At 38.6% G+C, this 20,124-nt stretch overlaps 2 protein-coding genes across 2 annotated transcripts; one reads left to right on the top strand and one right to left on the bottom strand.

The window, feature by feature from the left end:
- The first annotated feature begins 5,183 nt into the window (after positions 1-5,183).
- On the top strand, positions 5,184-14,018 carry LOC125187319 (FIP1[V]-like protein). The gene is made up of 9 exons (XM_048083885.1): positions 5,184-6,182; positions 8,161-8,393; positions 9,018-9,144; positions 9,214-9,282; positions 9,442-9,585; positions 10,006-10,107; positions 10,220-10,518; positions 10,945-12,427; positions 13,238-14,018. The coding sequence occupies exons 1-9, from the start codon at positions 5,256-5,258 to the stop codon at positions 13,757-13,759; spliced, it is 3,906 nt and encodes a 1,301-aa protein (XP_047939842.1). The 5' UTR covers positions 5,184-5,255; the 3' UTR covers positions 13,760-14,018.
- A 2,819-nt stretch (positions 14,019-16,837) lies between these two features.
- On the bottom strand, positions 16,838-20,124 carry LOC125186099 (glycerophosphodiester phosphodiesterase GDPDL6-like). The gene is made up of 10 exons (XM_048082416.1): positions 20,055-20,124; positions 19,637-19,758; positions 19,267-19,563; positions 19,079-19,194; positions 18,515-19,013; positions 18,404-18,445; positions 18,045-18,320; positions 17,835-17,968; positions 17,277-17,757; positions 16,838-17,196 (listed from the first exon to the last, which is right to left on the bottom strand). The coding sequence occupies exons 2-10, from the start codon at positions 19,743-19,745 to the stop codon at positions 16,934-16,936; spliced, it is 2,217 nt and encodes a 738-aa protein (XP_047938373.1). The 5' UTR covers positions 19,746-19,758; positions 20,055-20,124; the 3' UTR covers positions 16,838-16,933.

A 20,124-nucleotide genomic window follows, 5' to 3' on the forward strand; every position in this document is an offset into this window, starting at 1 on the left:
CGATCCACAGACTGATGGGCAGTCTGAAAGAACGATCCTGACTTTGGAAGATATGCTGAGAGCCGTAGTGCTCGATCGTGGAGGAAACTGGGAGCCAGTGCTACCGCTTATAGAGTTTGCTTACAACAACAGTTACCAGACAACTATAAACATGGCCTCGTATGAAACACTGTATGGAAAGAAATGTAGATCACCGCTTTACTGGGATGAAGTTGGTGAGAGAAAGATGCTTGGACCGGATTCTATAGAGGAGATGATAGCAATTGCCCGACAGATCCGTGAAAGAATCAAGGAAGCTCAAGATAGGCAAAAGTCTTACGCAGATATTCGCCGAACCGATTTGCAATTCAGGGCGGGAGACAAAGTTTTTCTGAAGGTATCCCCATCTAAAGGAATTACAAGATTCGGCGTCAAGGGCGAGCTAAGACCGCGTTTCATCGGACCCTATGAAATTCTAGAAGAAGTCGGTCTTATGGCGTACAGATTGGCACTCCCGCCGAGTTTCGGGAATGTGCACAATGCTTTTCATGTGTCACAATTGAGGAAATATGTGTTCGACCCGAAACACATAGTCCACCAAGAGGAAATGGTTTTGGAGCTAGACTTAAGCTATGAAGAGAAGCTAGAGACAATCTTGGACCGGAAGGTCAAGGAGTTGAGGAATAAATCTGTTGTAACGGTGAAAGTTCTATGGAAGCATCATGGTCACAAGGAAGCTACGTGAGAATTGGAAGATAAGATGAAGGAAAAGTACCCAGAGCTTTTTGAGTGACATAAGAAAATTTCGGGACGAAATTTTCGTTAAGGAGGGTAGAATGTAATACCCGCTTCTTTTATTACCCTTTTCCCTTATGTTTAAATGTCGAACTAGCGAATTTTCGCACTCTCGATTCGTGTTCTAAATAGAGCTCGTTATTCCTTTCGATGCTTATAGTTGTTGGTTCGCAATGAAATAAAAGCTAAAGTAAGAATTTAGCGAACACAACGACGTCAATAATATGTAAATGAAAGAGGAAAGACAAGAAGTCTTTTCCCAAGTATAAAGAAATTCGAATAGCATTTCATATACAATAAATGATCAACTAACTTCAAAAAAAATAATACATGGATCAAAGGCTTCAAATAAAGAAAACAAAGAAGAGAAAAGAGAAATCTTGATGGCACTTCAGGCCTCTCTCTCTGGCTGAAAGCACGGCCCGTCTTCGAGCAGTCCGTCTGGCCGAGGGGAGCAGGCCGAACCCAGAAACAGCACGGCAGCCCAGATCTGTCCACTTGCAAATGAGACAAGGAGAATTTTAAATTAGCTAGAGAACAAGAGATAAATGAGAACTTGCTTGTGGGTAAAAGACCAACCCTCCTTTATTCTTAGGAGACCAAAAATTTTCCCAAATGAGTAACTCAAGCTACCTGCAGCAGCTCCCACCCACCCAACAGCCTTGCCTCCCCTACGAGCTCCTGCAGCTTGCAAACAAAGAAAGTTATGAACTAAAGTACTAAGAGTAGGGGTGTGCATTCGGGTTTCGGTTCGGTTTTTTGCCAAAACCGAACCGAACCGAAAAACCGAATTTCATTGAAAACTAAAACCGAACCGAAACCGATTAACCGAAAAACCGAAATCCGAAAAACCGAAAACCGAACTACAAAAATCGTCAAAACCGAAAAATCAAAATTCTATAAGATTTTTAAAATCCTAAAAAAAGCTAAATCCAAAAAGAATAAAAAAAAAAACTGATTATCATCTACCAAGAACAACCAAAATCTGAAATAAAAAAAATTAACTTTCATTAATAACTAATCTAATCAACAATATTTTCCAAAATTTCAACAAAATAAGTACACATAAACATAAACAGTAAACTAATCAACAAAATCTTGCATAATTTTCGATAACAAAATTCTTAAATTTCCATAATATATTTCATTTACATAGCATTCTGCTATGCTAAACTAAGCTAGAGCCGGAGAGATTTAGCATCTAGGGATAGATGCCAGATCTGGAGTCGCGTCGCCTGCGTGGATGGTCGGATGGCGGATGTTACCGGCGAGGGCGTGAAGTTGAAGACGTGGGTGGAGGGGCGCCGACGTGGAGACTGGAGGCGACGGGCTAGACTCTGGAGCACGACTGGAGAATGGAGGCGATGGGGTGGAGAAGAGATGGAGGCGAGGTGACGGGGTGGAGAAGAGATGGGAGAAAAGGTGGAGAAGAGAAGGAGAATCTGGATTTCAGATTTTGGAGAGGATTCTGGAGAGGGAGGCGGAAAGCTAAAGGAGAGAAATTAGGGTTAGAGTATTTTAAGTATATATAGTACTATATATATATATATATATATATATATTAAAATAAAATTCGGTTTTTTGGTTTTTCGGTTTTTTCTTTCCTCCGAACCGAACCGAACCGAAAAACCGAAATTTTTAAAATTTTAAAACCGAACCGAACCGAAAAACCGAAAAAACCGAACCGAATTTCAAATTTTCGGTTTGGTTCGGTTCGGATATTCGGTTTTCGGTTATTTTGCTCACCCCTAACTAAGAGGGCACGTGAGAACAAGAAACTATGTAAACTGACAAAACAGTCAAAATACCATATGCTAGAAACTATGTAAACCGACTAAAATCTAATGATAAGCAACATTCTGTTTTGTTTTCCAATGTGATGAGACAATTTTTGACATTGTATTAGCTAAATTTGGCTTCTTGTCGTAGGATCTAAAATATGGAACTTCTTAAGCTACCAATTATACTGAACATGTTTGCAAAATAAAAACACCTTAAGTATGAATGGAGAAAACAAACCAAACGCTTATTGAAAAAATTGAGTTGTCCAATACACTCTTTAAAAGCTTCATTCAATGAAATACTCTCACAATTTCAGCAACAAATGCTCCACATTTCAATGCATCCATATAATAGATTTCAAATAATTTTTTGACAAATAAGAATTGGTTTGCAATGTAAGTGCAATGCAATTTTTTTAAAGATTTTATTAATTTGGTCTTCCCTAGATGAAGAAAAACTTTAGCATGCATGCAACTCAAGAGCAAAAACTATTTGATCAATATTGTTGCCCTAATTATATGTAGATAGAAGAAGTTGCTCCATGCTCTTGGAAGGAAGCCGTGAAACTTCCCATACACATGTTACCTTGGCATAGCCAACATCCTAGGCCAAAATGATGATGTTCCGACCAGTCTTTACTTGTATTTTATTTTGGATTAGTTATAGTTTATATCCCTAAACAATGTTTTCATATCTATCACAATATTTATGTTTAATCTTTCATACTTTTATAATATCTATCGCCATTAATATGCACATTGTATTATTCTACTACTCATTGTGTAACATAGACTACAGGCGCAGTCGAAAGTCGGTGAAAATTGCACGCATGCGTGCCACCTATTGTCAGATCCACGCAGGAGTGTGCACAACACGTGCATGAGGAATTCCAGTTTAGCAAAAAATAGTTTTAAATTAGGTTTGTGAATTAGAAAAATAATGTACTGATAAAAATGATTCCGTGATTGTTTTGTGGACATTGTACTAATATTTTGACTTTATATTAGTTCTACAAATTTACAATGTTTTTCACTTTTTTTCTTTTATAACTCGTACAATAAGATGTCAATCGCCAATTTTTGCTTAAACTTAAAGAAAATAGTTTGTAGATAGTGAGGATCTAAACTTTATTTGATGATGTTTTCCAAAAGCATAAACAATTATATGTATGTCTTATAAAGATGATATCAATATAAAATAATATTCTGTATGTATAAAAATAATATCAATAATATTCTACTTGTATAAAATGATATTTTAGCAAAACTGATATAGTACTATATTTCATCCATAAAATGTTATCACCCTAAATATGAGGTATCATTTAGGGTTTAGTTATCATTCTAAATGCACCCGTATAGGCAGTGTTTTAAAAATCGGACCGGATCGGTACTCAGTCCGGTCCGGTTCACCACTTAAAATCGCCGAGAGGTTGAGCATTTTTAAACTGGATGAACCGGCCGGTTCGACCGGAAATCGGGACCGGTTGAACTGGTTTTTTGAAATTTTCAGTTTTTTTTAAAAATATATATCCAATGGGATTGGAACCATAGACCTTATATATGTAAGTCCAACTCCATTACCACTACGGCACTACCCCACTTCAATTGGTTGTGGGATAACAATAACTTTAATTATTCTTATAATCAATGAATAAATTTTCATTTATTCTATGATTAATTATTATTTTTATAAAGTGATTAATTCATTATAATTAATTTTAAATAAAATATGTTAATTAAATTTGTTATTTAATAAACTTTAATAGTAATATATTACACTAAATTTCAATATTGTCATATATATAAATAATTAAACATAAGTTTTAATATTAGGTATATATTTATATTTATATTTATATTTCTCTAAAATTCAATTACACTTATCCTCAATTAAGTTTAATAATATTTTATTTTCACTAAATTATATAAAAATATATATGCATTTGATCAAAACTACATTTTATTATATAGGGGTGCGTTATATTGCTAACTATTTAAGTTGCTAACTCTGCTAATTCATTAATACAGTGTATTGAAAATGTCAACACAGTGACATCAAAATGTCAACACATAATATCGACACATTATATTGAAGTTCAACAAAATTATGTGTTGACATTTTAATATCATCGTGTTGACATTTTTAATACACCGCATTGATGAGTTAGCAAGTTAACAACTTAAATAAGTTAGCAATTGATCACACCTCTTATTAAATACTAATAAATTTGATATATTTATATTATATATGCTAGAGTAAAACAGTCCAATCAGTGGTTGGACCGATTAGACCAGTTGAACCGCGAACTAATAGCTTCATCGGTTTGCTTGCCGGACCGATTTTTAAAACATTGCGTATAGGTATATGTACATTTTGGCTAGTTATTTGTTTGTTATTAATAAGCAAAGAGACCTATGTGATATTATAACTTTTTTACAATAATTATCTTTTAAATTGAAATATTAATGACCTTTTAATTTGAAAAATATTAATAGTAATAAGTAAAGAAGACAGTGGTAAGATTATGAATTTGAGAAGATCACATTATAGAATAAGTTTGGTTTGTTTTATTGGGATGATTTTTGTGAACGCAACGCCTAAATAAAAATCAAAGTTCCCCCTTTGGCTTTTCCCTTTAGCTTAACCATTTGCCCAAAACCCTTGTATTTCTCCTTGTGACCTAAGCGCGCGCGTTCATGGAGGACGACGACGAGTTCGGAGATCTCTACACAGATGTCCTCCGCCCCCTCCAACAATCTGCCGCAGGGAAGGCGCCGCCCCCGATCGATCCCCACATCGACAGCGACGATGAGGAGATTCTCTACGGAGCTTCGGATTCGACCACGGCGAAGCTCAATCCTAATTTGAATCCCTCTAGGAATTCGGACGCCTTGAATTTGGAAAAAACCATTCTTCAACCTAGGAAAATTGGTTTGAATTCGGATTCGTGCCAAAGGATTGATGGATTAGTTGAAAAGGGGGGTGATAGTTCGGGGTTTGAGGCTAGGGTTTTGGAGAAGGGGCGTGGCAAGGTTTCGGATGATGATGATGATGATATTGATATAATTGTGGAAGAAAGGGAGGATAAGGACGGGGATTTGATGGAGAATGATCCTAACTTAACGAACAATGACGTGAAGATGTATGCTACTGCAGTTGAAGAGGGAAATAGTATGAATTTGTTGAATGATGCTGGTGAAATCGGTTCGCAGCAGATGATCCCAGGGCTTTCGGGAGGGTTGCAGAATCCCGGGGCTACGAATATTGAGGATGAGTGGGACAGTGAAGAGAGTGATGATGATCTGCAGATAGTGCTCAACGACACCCACCACGGGCCAATGGGGATGGAAAGGATGCCGGGAGTGATTGACGAGGATGATGAAGATGGAGAGCCTTTGGTGATTGTCGCGGATAATGGGGACCCTCATCACCAGGCGCCGAGGACTGTGGACGAGCAAGAGTGGGGCGGTGAGGAAGGAGGATCTGGAGCCGACAGGGAGAAGGATTTAGGAGACGCCACAAAGGCAAGTGGAGGAGGAGGTGTGGCTGCTCCCGCAGCTGCACAGCCAAAGGTTGCGTACAGCAATCATGCATACCATCACCCATTCTCTTCACAGTTCAAGGTCAGCATCTTGTTTGATGAGCGCATACAATGTAATTTGCATTCTAGTTGGAACCGTAGTGCTTTTGTAGTGAATCTATACATATTAGTGATGCTGAAGATGATCAGCAATATTGTGGATGAGCTCTTGTCTCATAGTGATGGGATACTAAACAACACTGATCTTAAACTTTCGCTTATTAATAAAGTTACATATTTTCTTCATATATCTTTTTCTTTTTTTGAATTTTATCTCATTTATTATGCTGTTGGGACTCTGATTTCTGCTGTTAATTGAGACATACACATGTCAGTTGTTGAGACTATATTATTTGGTTGCTCTTTTCGACTGCATCCACATATTGATGGAGATGTTAATGGAGGACAATACCTCTTGGACACTTCTCTTTCTGGGCAAATCTATCAGTAGATAAGCGCATTTCTCCTTCCAAATAGACTTGTAAGATGAACTGAAAAAAAGTGTTACCATGCAAAATGCAGGGACGTGATGTTTATATACCTATATATATATATATATATACAGGGTTGCGTTAAGGATAACTAGCCAGTCTATTTTGGCATTTCATGCACGATGGTGCTTGCTCTTCCAGAACCTGTCTTCTTAACCAATAAAGATATACACAACTCAATTGCAAGCATTCTTTATTTTCTGTCTTATTTGCATAAGAAACAAATTAGCCTTTATTAATTAACAAGGAATTTAGTATGAATGGATGATGAATCATAAGTTAGATCAGTATTGAATTAAAATGGTACTATTCCAGAGTCTGTTAGTATTAGATACAAAGAAACCCTTGAAGTCTCTATGGTCTAGAATCCTATGCAACCATAGATTTACCCTATCTCACACTTCATTTCTTCTATGCACCTGTCCTGAGAATACTGGAAATTCTCATTTTCTGTTCTATCCAAAGAGGCCAACACAAAGTCGGGACTGTGACCCATAAGATTATGCCTCTTTTACTCATGAATCCAACAAAGCATGCGATAGAAAAGAAAAAAGGCAGTCTGTTTCGACCGACACAATACCCAACTCCTTCATACTTATTGAATAATAATATTATAACATCTGGCTACTAGAGCATGCTGGGTCCATGTCTTTGCACAAAACTGTACTTTATCTCAAGTTCAAGCTGTTTAACTATGTGATGTGCAAAAGGTTGAGTAAAGAAGTAGTTATTTCATGATAGCGTAGTTATTTATCTATTAAGAGATTGCACATTTGCACCTCAAATTGGATTTTCTTTTTGATTGCTGTCGAGCTTCTGTGGTAGACAAGCAAGCTACTGTGGCATCTTGTTCATCCTCATCTTTGCTTCAACGAATTCAAATCTCAGCTTGGTGAATGTATATCAATTTAAATATCTATATCTAACTATCTTTCTATCTATATGCTCCCTTCGTCCCATGCTACTTGCTCCATATTCGATTTTGGCCCGTCCCAACTACTTGCTCCATTTCTTTTTTTTTTTTTTTGCAAAAACTTGATTCTCTCCTTCTCTCACCTACTTTATTCTCTTTCATAATTTATTCTCTCTCCACTTAACCTTTAAACATCAATTTCTTAAATCTCGTGCCCGGAAGAAATGCCTCAAGTAGCATGAGAAGAAGGAGTATATAATTTATATTTATATAATAACATATCAATGAACCTTGTAACTCAAAGCTTGTTAGAGGTTCTACAATGGAAAACAATTCTAGCAATTATTCTCTGCTCATATAGAAATTCACTTAGTAAATTAAATTAGCTCGCTCCTAGGTGTATGCAATATGATTGCCTAGTTTACTTAGGAAATACTGCCTTACATGTTGATGTTGGCATAGTAACATGAATGATTTGGACATGCATTTATTAAATTGTGTTTTTTTATATCAATATTTCTGTTGCTCTTCCTATTGTAATTCTTGTCATTACTGGAATGTTGGATTATTAACCATTAACCATTTTACATGTCTTTCTCTCTATGGGAACTGCTTAGTATGTGAGACCTGGTGCAGCACCATTACCTCCAGCAGCTCCTGGAGGAATCCCAGGTCACGTTCGTCCACCCATCAACATGGGGCCTCCAGCGGGACGTGGAAGAGGTGATTGGAGACCTGCAGGAATGAAAGGGACCTTGCCTCAGAAAGGGTTCCATCCTCCAGCTTGGGGAGTTAATTCAGCAGGTCGTGGTTATGGAAGTGGATTGGATTTCACTCTTCCTTCACACAAGTAAGATTATAGTCTTGGAAGCTTTCTGTCAATAGCGCTATTAGATATCCAGTCTATAAATATACTCCCTCTGTCCCCAAAAAATTTCTTCTTTTGCAGTCTGTCTCACAACATTAGTCCACTTTCTATTTTAGAAACATTTTCACCACACATTACACTATCAATGAGTGGGTCCCACTATTCACAAACATTACTTCAACTACTTTTCACATTCTCTCTCATACTTTACCAATTTTGCATAAAACCCGTGCCGTCACCAAAGTCCCTAATTTTAGGGCGTGGAGGGAGTATTACTGAATGCTGATCATGCAATAATATCGGATCAGGGATAAGGGAAAACATGGAAGATAATGTGATAATCCTAATTTTAGTTACATAATTTGAAAGCGACAATTCTATCATAGCTGTAAAAGGTGCAGTCCTTGGCTGTTGCAAGGTGTGTAACATAGAAGACGCACTAAGTGCGAAAATGCCTTTGGTGAAATTCAACCTAATCTTAAATAGTAACAGGGAACTGAATGCTTTATTAGGTCCTCTTTAGATGGATAGTATTAGTACCAATCTCCTGTTGATTCATGCTGGATATGTAATAATGATGCCTCCTGGATATCTTCATATTCTCAGGACAATTTTCGAAGTTGATATTGATAGTTTTGAAGAAAAGCCATGGAAACTTCCTGGTGTAGATGTGTCTGACTTTTTCAACTTTGGTTTGAATGAGGATAGTTGGAGAGAGTACTGCAAACAACTGGTAATTAGCTTCTCAAGTTTGTTGGTTATTTTAAGATAGTTGCAGCTAAAGTGAATTTGATATCTGTAGGAACAACTAAGGCTTGAGATGACTATGCAAAGCAAAATTCGTGTTTATGAAAGTGGAAGGGCAGAACAGGTAATGGTGTAATTTTTTCATTTTGAAGTAGTTTTTTTGTCTGATACAGGTGTGTGTAGTAAGATTTTGGCTATAGTTCAAAATAATGTTGTGGATTCTGTGATGTTATATGTTCTTGAGTGTATCTGTAACAAGTCCTGTTCGGTGTTCAAAATCTAGGATTATGATCCAGATCTTCCGCCAGAGCTTGCAGCTGCAGTTGGTATCCAAGATAATACATCATCTCTAAAAGCAAGTCATGGAAAGGTTGATGATGGTCCGACTGACTTAGCAAGAGCAGCTGCACGTGAACGGCCTTCTCTTGTATGTGGTTTTTGCTTTATGCTCACTCTAAGTTACACATTTTCCTTTTTGGGATGTCCCACTCTAAATGACACATTTCTAAATATGTAAACACCACTCTCTCTACTTTTTCCCTCTCTTACTTTATTCTCTCTACTTTACTCACAAAACAACACTACATAAAATCTCATGCCGAATTAGAAATGCTCCACTTAGAGTGGGACGGAGGGAGTAGTTTATACTAGCAATAGAACCTTGATCTTTCTTGTTATTTCTGTAATTGGATCCTTATATTTACTCGGTGATTCTATTGGTTCCTTTTATTTATTGTGTTCTCAAACTACCATTTTGTTTAATTGGTTTGGGTCCTTACACTTTGTGGTATATCATCATTAAATCCAACTACAGATACACATCTCATTAGCTTTTTTTCTTAATCAGCCTGTTGGCAGACCTATTCCAGTAGAAACTGGTTCTGGTGATCGTCTTCCATCAATTGATACAAGGCGCCCAAGAATGCATGATATTGATACTATTATTGAGGTGAGCAGTTGTTATCCTCTACACATAGCTGCCAATTATCTTGCTACTACTGTGTCTGTGCAACACCATAAGTCAACAGTGCCACAGAACTGATTGAGCTCCTGTAAAACAGATCGCCTGCCAGAGTCCCATGGATGGTGATGATACATCAGAGCAGCTGGATAGTGGTGATACTGCAAGAAAGGATCATGTTCGTGGAGGTGATGAAGCTGATAGTCTTCAACAGGATGATGCAGACCATATGGATAGCTATTCACCTGCATGTACTGATAATAAAAGAGAATTTGCATCAAGAAGACCACATCCGAAGAACACTGTCAATAATGATGGTATTGCAAAAGAGGATGTTTCACATCTTCCTTCAGAAAATTCGCATTCTGATCGGGAAAATATCGTCCTGCGAGAGGAGAGGTACATAAATATTTCTATAACCAATTTCAGATAGGTTTGTAATTTGTGTTGCTTCTCATAACTCTGGCTGATTATGGTTCTTGTATTAAGCTTGCCTGCAATTGATTTAGTATGAAGAGTTCCTGAAATTGTTAGCACTAGTATTCACTGTTTGCTTTATTTTAGGAGGATACTGAAAAACTGTTTTGCATACAATAAGACTTATTGTGGCTACTTATCTGGGTTTCATTTACAAAAAAACAAATAGTTAGACCAGCCAGATTGACCATCGCAAAAAAGTTAAAGTATGCTCCCGGATTGTAGACTATAGTTTATCCAAAAAGAATGAGCCTGAGAAAGTGCATGTACGATGCCAATGCCTGATTCTAAATCAAATGACTTGCACCAGTTGTCTTTTACTTAATCCATAAATTATAATGATTTCAGGGATAATGATGCTTCAGTGGTGGATGATAAAAGCTTTAATATGGAGGGACAGGAAATGGCTTCAGATGCATCGGAGAGGGGTAAACGTGAAGAAGGTATTTTAAATTCCACAAAGAAACAAAAGCTAAGTTTACCCGTAGGACAACCACATGAGTATGATGATGGGAAAGACTCAAAGGCTGCAAGGAGTAATGACAGCAAAATAAGATCAGGAAGCAGTGAACATCTTCATAGTTCAGATGATGTTGACGATGATGCCCTTCAGGATAGGCACCCTCTTCGACCAGGTAACATCAGGAGAGAAGTAGGAGACGAGGACTATGCTCATAGGAAAGATCACTATGATAGAGACGAAGCTGGAAAGCAGAACATGGTGGGTAAAGGGAGAGAAGATTCTTTTTCACGTAGAAGTGGTGGGGATGCTAACTCATCACTTCATCGGCATGCAAAAGCTGACAGTGCTGACTGGAGGAAGGGTAGTGATATATCCGAAGGAACCTGGAATCGGAGAGATGAGGATCATCGTGGCAGAAGAACAAGACTTGAAGACCAGAGAAAGAGGGACCATGGTCGTGAAATCAGCTCCAGAGATCGCGATAAGCTTAGAGAAAAAGATACGACTGAGAAAGACGAACATCACCTACCAAGAAATCGGCTGGATAATGGCAGTTGGAGGGGAACTAATCATGAATTGGATTCCATAGGATCTAGAGAAAGAGATAGGGATGATCATCTTAAAGGTCGGAGTGAAAGAGTAGATGACCATGACCTTCATAGCACCAGAAGAAAAGAAGAGTCACATGTCAGACAGACGAATGCTGAAAAAGATGATATTTCTCAAAATCACAGGAGTAGTAGTACGCGGAGGAAAAGAGAGAGAGATGATGGCTCTGATCTGCTCAAAAGAGATGAGCAAGGTAGATCAAAGGATGATGAGGTGCATTTTGCTCGTCAAAAAGAAGGGGTACCGTCTCAAAGGGAGAGAAGTGAAAGGCCAAGAGAGCGTGATGATTGGCATAGAACTAAGCAAGATGACCTTTTGTCGAAGAGAGAAAGAGAAGAAACACGGCCAGTGACAAGGAGTGGGAGGGCTGCTGAAGATAAAACATGGCCAAGTCATTCAAGAGGGAATGATGACTATAAACTATCCAGCAGAGATTACCATCCTAAGAATGTAGGTCGGCATAGTGATCAACTCAAGCAGAGGGATCGAATTGAAAATGAGAGTTTTTCACAGCGTAGGAGCCACGACGATGTTTATGCTCGTGGAAATCAACTAAGCGTTGATGAGAAAAGAACAAGGTACGACAAGACTAGCAATCGGGATGATCGTGCTGCCTATGGTTCTGATACTTCTAGGGCACATGAATACAAAAGGAAAGAAGCTGGTCGAAAGAGTAGAGAATCAGAGAGTGGAGATCAAAGCTCCTTCATACCTTCGAAGAGGAATCAGGATGCAGATGGCGGCCGGCTAAATGAGAAGGTATGTGTTTCTTTGAGCCAACCACGTCAAAATTCATTGAAATATCATATGATCATAAGTCAATTTACACCAAGATTTTATGTTGGCTGTTTTCCTCTGATCATGATGACTGGTGGAAAAGGAGAGCAAAAATGTTTCGTGATTAGTGACTTGGTTTACTATTGCTGGTGTCCATTTGCAAAACTTTGTTATTTTGTTTGTACATATGTAACTTTCTATGATTTAGAGAAACCCGAAACCCAGTTCTGTATGCTACAATTGATTGTTTGACAACATCTGTGTTAATTACTAAAAACCTCTGTAAATTGTGTAAAGATCACCCTTTCTCAGGGAATAGATCAACTTTCTTAAATAAAGGCTAGAGTAGAGTGTCTATCCACCCTTGCCGAGGCCATAAAAAAAGTTCTGAATGTGCTACTATCAAGTTGATATATTTTCTGGAAGAAGAATTCTTTTCGGAATCTCAGTTAGAGAACAGTTTACCATCCTCCTAGATATTAGATATCGCATTGTATGCTTATGACACCATCCTTTCCTTTCTTGCTTTCTTCTGATATCCCATCTAATAAGGATTCATGAACCCAGACTCGTTGCTGGTCTTTACTCAGCATCGTCCTTTACTATTGTTAAGTAGGAAACTCATAATCTGTACTTGATTCATGCTAACTAATAAAAATCAGCTAGCGATGGCCTGGTTTTGATTGTTATGGTCGGCAGTGGCAAGGCTTATTACCAATATTGGAATCGATATATATGTACCAACGTGTCTGACATAGCACTACTGTTTTTGCAATTGGTTCATGCGTGCAGGCAAACTTGAGAGGCAGAACTGAGCAGCAAAGTGGTCATGGTCCTGCAAATCACCAATCATCTCGAAAGCAGAAAGAAGAGGCTTCAACCGACGAAGAACAACCTGACTCAAAGAGGGGTCGATCCAAATTGGAACGGTGGACTAGCCATAAGGAGAGGGATTTTGGCATAACCCCCACTGCATCTTCTTTGAAGAAAAGAGATCGAGACACACACAACAGTAGTGTGACTCCTGAAGACCCTCCCGGAAAGATAGAAGACAAACCACATCCGCCTGCTGTGGAGAACAAAGAAGATGGTCCAGAAATGAATAAAGCAGGGACTGTTGAGGACAAACACTTGGATACTGTTGCCAAGTTGAAGAAACGAAGCGAGCGTTTCAAGCTTCCCATGCCTATTGATAAAGACGCAGTTGCAGCGAAGGAGATGGAGAGTGGGCCTCGGAGCCAAGCTGAGATACGGGCCGAGTCAGAGATCAAATCGGAGCGACCAGCACGAAAGAGAAGGTGGACCAGCAATTAGTAGTGAAGGATACTGTCGTTTTGTGGTTGAAGAACCCTATATATTATGTTGTCGGATATTTGAGGCATCTTGCATTCTATGATTTAAATTGCGGCGGCCATAAACTGTTGTAGTTTTTGTAGCACTCGAGATTACTTTGTATATATGTAGAGATCAGATGGGCTGTAACAGTTTTCAACATTATTTATCTTTTTAACACACCACCATATACAGTGTATTATCATTATTATTTCATAATGAGGATTTTGGTTAGTCTGCACAAGGGTTTTGCCCTTATATATATACTTGTACATGATTTAGAAAGCATTGTTATATGTGTATACAGTCCGAGCACGGGATCCCTAAGTATCATTGAAGTTGTTCCGACAGTGCTGTTTGATGTGGCGCAATGGGAGCTCACGGGGCATGGAAACTTCTCTACTTCCTCAGCTGTGGAGCTGATCCGAGATAAACAACCCTGAATGCATATCTGTAAACAAATATGAAGGCCTTACACCAACAATTTCAGTGTTTCTTCGGAGACAATGGAAGAATATTTCTTTGGCCTCGAAGTGTCGATGCTGCAACAACCTATTTATTCAAGGTGATGTTGCCCATGCAATTTGGTGCAACTATAGGAGATGGTTCCTGGGAGCCCCACAGTCCGAACAATCCGACAACAAATTGGTACATGACTTGGGTTCTTGTTGACTGGCTTTCCACACACCCAATACACATATCAGCCTCCCAATCCCTTGCTTGATCATGTGGGTGCATTCGGATAGAAAGGAACATTTGCGTCCATTTGGAGACCACCTTCCGCTTGTGCCATGTGGTGTGGTGCAGTTACGCAACCTTGTCTTGTCAGGTACCATAAATCCATCAAACGGCCATATCTAGCCTCTAGGGAAGTGGAATATTTTTTCCAATTTTTTTCGATATCTTGCAAAAAAAATGTACATTGATACAAAAGACGTCCCGTTGTCACACCCAGCCCACAGCGCACCATGAGGCCTGGGTGTGGTCCATCAGCAAGGGAAGGGCTCCCAACAGCGAGCACGCTCGTTCCAGCAGAAACCCCGCAATGGTGTGCCGATGTGTTGTTGAGTTCAAGTTTCAAACTCAGCTTTGAAATCATTGCTACTAATGTATTTAGGTCATATTTTCGTAGCTAAAATTATTTATATCTTGAAAAGGGAAAATAAGTGGTTTAAACAAATGAATCCATACCCATCCTTTGCTCTGCTTCCTGTTTTACAAAGCAAAATAAGAGAAAACAATAGAAGATATACAAAAAAAAAATGAAATGAGAAAAATTTGCAAATGTTGAGACTCAGATTCGCCTTTTATCAGACACAAGGGCAAAACCCGGCATGGCTGCGAAAACCAGTGGCCAATTGAGAATGAATCTCACAGACACACCGATCCCGCCTCGCCAAGATACGAGCTCGCTAGGAATCTGATTTTTATATTAAAGAATCATCACAGCCTCGTTTTGAATTCCAGCAACATCATCATCATCATCATCATCAAGGAAAGGGTTGTTCTAGAAATATAGATCGATTGGACTTCATCGGCTGATAATTAGCACAGAAAGGGGCAACCACCCTTAAGAATCCCAACCTCTCTGCGCAAATTCGGCAGCCTCGGACTTAAACTAATGAGATTTTAGGGTTACTACTCACCTCTCCCGCTTATTTATACTCCAAATTTTCCTCTTTCTTCTCCTTTTATATAGCGTGCTCTTTTCTTTTTTTCCTCATTTTATATCGAAAAATAAAAATATACTCGATTACTCATTCCATCGATAATAGTAAATGACTTACTCTTTCAAAAAAAATAATAAACAAACTAAAAAAAAAAAGTACTCCGTGTAATATTTACTGTGAGACAAAGAAAATAGATGTTTTTCATGTGTATTCCATGTGGCTGTTCGGTTTATTAGATAAAATAATTACACGAGATGTATTCTACGATTGGATTGTAAAATTATTTTAGTTCAGGAGGTGATTATGAGTAATTATCACTTGATTATCCAATATTGAATTGTGACATCTAGTCTTATGAACCAAATATAATACTACTACTTACTACTATTCCCTCCGTTCCATAGTAATGGAGGCATTTCTTTCCGGTATAGAGATTAAGAAAACATGTGTTAAGTGGGTTAAGCAAAGGAAGAATAAAGTAGGAAATGAAAAAGGCAGAGAGATAAATAGAGAATAAAGAAAGAGAGAGTAAAAGTAAATGAGAAGAAATGTGTTGACTTTTAGGGAAATGACTCCACTACTATGGAATGTACCAAAATGTCAAAATGACTCTACTACTATGGAACGGAGGAAGTACTTTTTAATCCCTGGATATTATAATCTTGCAAATTGAACAAACCCCATATATATTGTCAAGTGAAGCCGCACTCAGTAACAAGTTATAGTCGATATTATGTCAAACGTTCGGAAATGGATTCGTTATCGGGACATTCATGCTTTACAATTGTTGCGCGTTACAATTATACAACTGTATTTTAACTAATCAAATTAAGTTCAACTGTTTGGACTAAGAATTTTTAAATCGGAGAGGATCACCTACGGCAAACCCTAATCCATCTTTTAATAGATACACACATACATAATAAATGATGGTGGAGTCCATCACTCATGTATGTGTGTATGTGTGTATGTATTAGGAATTTGATTAAGGTTTGCCGTAAGTGATCGCTACCATTTTCCGGAGAGCAACTAGTTTTTAAGAATAAGTTAAATCTGGATTTTAGTTTTATGTATTTTTTATGTTAAAATATAAACAAGTCGGCATGGGACGTTACGCAATGCCAGAGGAACGAAATCGTGTGGACTTAGTTCACTGTTGAAGTTCAAATTAGTAGGAGTATTATTCATATACAATTTCTTCCCAAGTTTTGTCGACATAATTTATCGGCTGTAATTTCAGTGATTTTCACTTTTTAGAAGCTGCAAAACAAATTTTGAAAGGAAACATTATTTCAATCAAATAATCAATTCTATTGTATGGAATGCAAGTTAGTTTAAAGATTTAAAGGCAAGAGGAAGTGTTGAATAAAGTACACATCTTTTCTCTTGTTTAAGACCATGAATGTTAATAATTACATTTGTTTTGTGTTTCAAGACCATCATCAATAGTATTTCACTTAACAATCTGAGATTTGTGAGTGTTTTGTTAACCTTGAAGCATCAGCACTGCAGCAAAAAATAGGCTCTGAGCACTAACTCTGAATGCATTAGTAGTAGCTGAAGAAGTTTGTTTATTGGAGACAGCAGCAGCCGGCGGCGAGGCCGTCTTTGCCACCGCAGGCAGTGGTGGATCAACCACATCCTTGGGGCTGAGCTGAGGTGGTTCAGCCACTGCTTCTTGTGGGAACATCATACCTGGCTGGACCGGCATTATAACGTATGCAGATCCTTCGTTTACACAAGTCGATCCTGCCACAACACATATTTTTGGTTGTTTCCACTACTAGTAAGTAGTAACATAAAGGGGAAGTGAATAAACAACTACTTACTGGAAAACAGACTTGCAGTGTAGGGATACTCTGTTAAGAAACCATCAACTTGTAGCGCGGTCATGGTGGCGAGCTCAACGTACGGATCAGACAGATAATCGAGGGCCAAGTTTTGATATTCGTTCCTCAGAATCCCAACATACACTGAGATGTTAGCAGCATGGAAGGCTGGGATGGTCTCGGTGAAGTTTGCAATGAAGCTGTTTTCGGCTACCATGATGGAATTTCTGCGCAAGTGAACTGCGTCCGCGTGTTCCTTCACCTCCTTCACTGCTTGATCCGCTACACTACCTATCGCGTCCTTGATGTACAACACTCTTTCATAAGCTGGGACGTTTCTGAAATGATCCAGCACCGAGGTGTCATCTGATTCGACTAGAACCTTTTGGAGTGTCTGCTTATCGAACTTCGAGTTGCTGAGTGCTGAGGAGACTGTGCCCACAATGTCAAGACTCTTCTTTCCAGCAAGAAATGCAGCATTCTGAGGGAACAAATATGTGAGAAAAATGTACGCGATAAGCAAAAGATTTTCTTGAGGGTAAGGCTAAAAAAATTCACCCTTATGGATATGAATACGCCTTTTACTGTCGCTGCCTTGGCAAGTTCCAAGAACTCAGCGAGGGTCATAAGCTTGCCGTTGTTCTTGACTGCAGGATTTCTAGGTAGTTCGGGGAAGAAGCTCTCAATTGTGGCTGAAAAATATGGAAATTCTCATTGTAAACAGGTTGATGGAGAACAAACACTCTCCTTAACAATACGCTTGCTTACGCTTGAGTGTTTGAATTTCGTTCCACGTTAGATCAAAGGAGAAAACACCATCTGCTGATTGAATCTCTTTAATGTTCGTAGACCTGTCAATGAAAACAGCTGCTGCGGTAGTTGTTTTCATAAGGTCAGCTCTGTCGGAGCAGAAGGCAACTCCATCTTTAGACATTTGAACCGAGCAATCAAGTACATCAGCTCCATCCGCTACTGCTTTATTGTAGGCAAGATCAGTCGAACCGGGGTAATCTCCACTGGCACCGTTATGGGATATGATCAACGCTGTGGTATAAAGGAACACATACATCATACTAATACATATTAGCTTCATGAAAGGAAAGAATCCGAGCTATATTTCTTCTTACTAGGTACTGCCCTGGGAGCCTTCTTATCCAGATTGATGCATGCTGTGATGAGCAAAGGAAGATTATATGAGAAAATGAGTGCAAACGCAGAAAAGAGTTAAATAGTCTCACCAATTGCTTCTGAAGCAGTTGAAGGAAACTCGGACAAGACACCATCCACAGAAAATTCAGGATTCTGAGTGAACTCTAGGTACTCTTGCACAGGATCATAGCTGAAATTGTAGCTCCATAATCTGTCATTTGCAAAGCTAGAAGCGTACACGGAAAGGCCTGCTTTATGAGCGTCTTGCACGAGGGTTGTTGCTGGCTGCAACATCTTGTTCTTGTCAACAGGCCAAATATATTCTTTTGGCACAACAATCCCTGATGCAAATGATTTGATCATGGCCAGATCTTTAATCAGGGAACCATATGGTTTTTTGGTCGTTGGCTCGACGTCATCTAGTCCTAAGAATGTCAAGATGAGCTTTGTTTTAGACTTGGCTGCCTTGGCTCCCATAGACTTCAAGAAACCTATCTCCGGAGACGAAAGGAACTCTGGCAACCGTGGCAATTCAGTTTCGAGATATGATGCAGCACTGATCTTGTGGTCACTATAGAACATTTCATTCTGCAAACAACATTTAGTTAGTAACATATTCTCTCAAACAGAGAAATCAAAGAGAAGAGAGGGACCTCAATGTGCAACCAAACTCTTGCCGGTGTCTTATTCCTGTCTTCGAACAGTTGAAATGGTGCAACCAGTGGAGCACCGTCGTATACACCAGACCTGCTGAAAATGTTTTGGCGCGCTGTGGAAAGGAAGCAAGAAGATAAGATAAAAAAAACTAGCTATGTTTTAGCAAGTTTGGTGGTAGACTTACTTGTGACATTCTCAAATAAGACATTGGCAGGGTAGTCCAGACCAAAATATCCGTGGACTTCTTGTCCGTATATTTTGTACGTCTTAAGTCCTTTCAGGTCAAATTCCTCAATATTTGTTGTGTTCATAAGATTTATTTGTGCAACGCAGTAGCCAACGTTGTCCTTGGAGAAATGGACATTGCAATACTGGATTGTTCCAGGCATGCTAATGTCAAGAGAAAAGTCATAAGCACTCAGGGTTGAACTAGGGAAGAATCCCGAGTATCCGCCTAGTGCAACAACCTCCGGCTCACCACCTGCATTTCGTTCGCCTCATTTCAAAACCCGAAATCGACTAAAAACTAGTATATGAGAATTGAGCCATCCTACCACTCAGAGTCATGAATTTCTTTTGCTTTTCAACAACCGGTAGCTTAGCGCCATCTTTAACTTCTATTGTTAGAAACAGTAAGATACACAAAAGCAAATGGCCAACCATTTCTCCCTAAAAACTGCATTGCCACATATAAAATTGGCATCAATATAAGAATGCAAATTCTGTAAAAAACAACAATTTAACACGATTAGTAATAATGTGATTGAATTAAATGTATTACTGATCTAACGATGTATATAATTTGCATGATTAAGGAAGGATGCCTATATAGAAGAACTAAAAGGCTTGAATTGAATCACCGGTTTACAACATATGGGCAGCATTCCGGATGCATGTCTAATAAAGCAACCTTCGATACTAATTGGAGAGAGAAAATTATCGATGAATTATAAAAAGTTCCATGATACTTACAGTGGTCTTAAAACTTAAACGGAGAAAAGTGGCATTCCCTGTTGGGGAAAAAAAGAAAATTAAAAAAAAA

The sequence above is a fragment of the Salvia hispanica genome, chromosome 5 (genome assembly GCF_023119035.1).
Source record: "Salvia hispanica cultivar TCC Black 2014 chromosome 5, UniMelb_Shisp_WGS_1.0, whole genome shotgun sequence".
NCBI lineage: Eukaryota > Viridiplantae > Streptophyta > Magnoliopsida > Lamiales > Lamiaceae > Salvia > Salvia hispanica.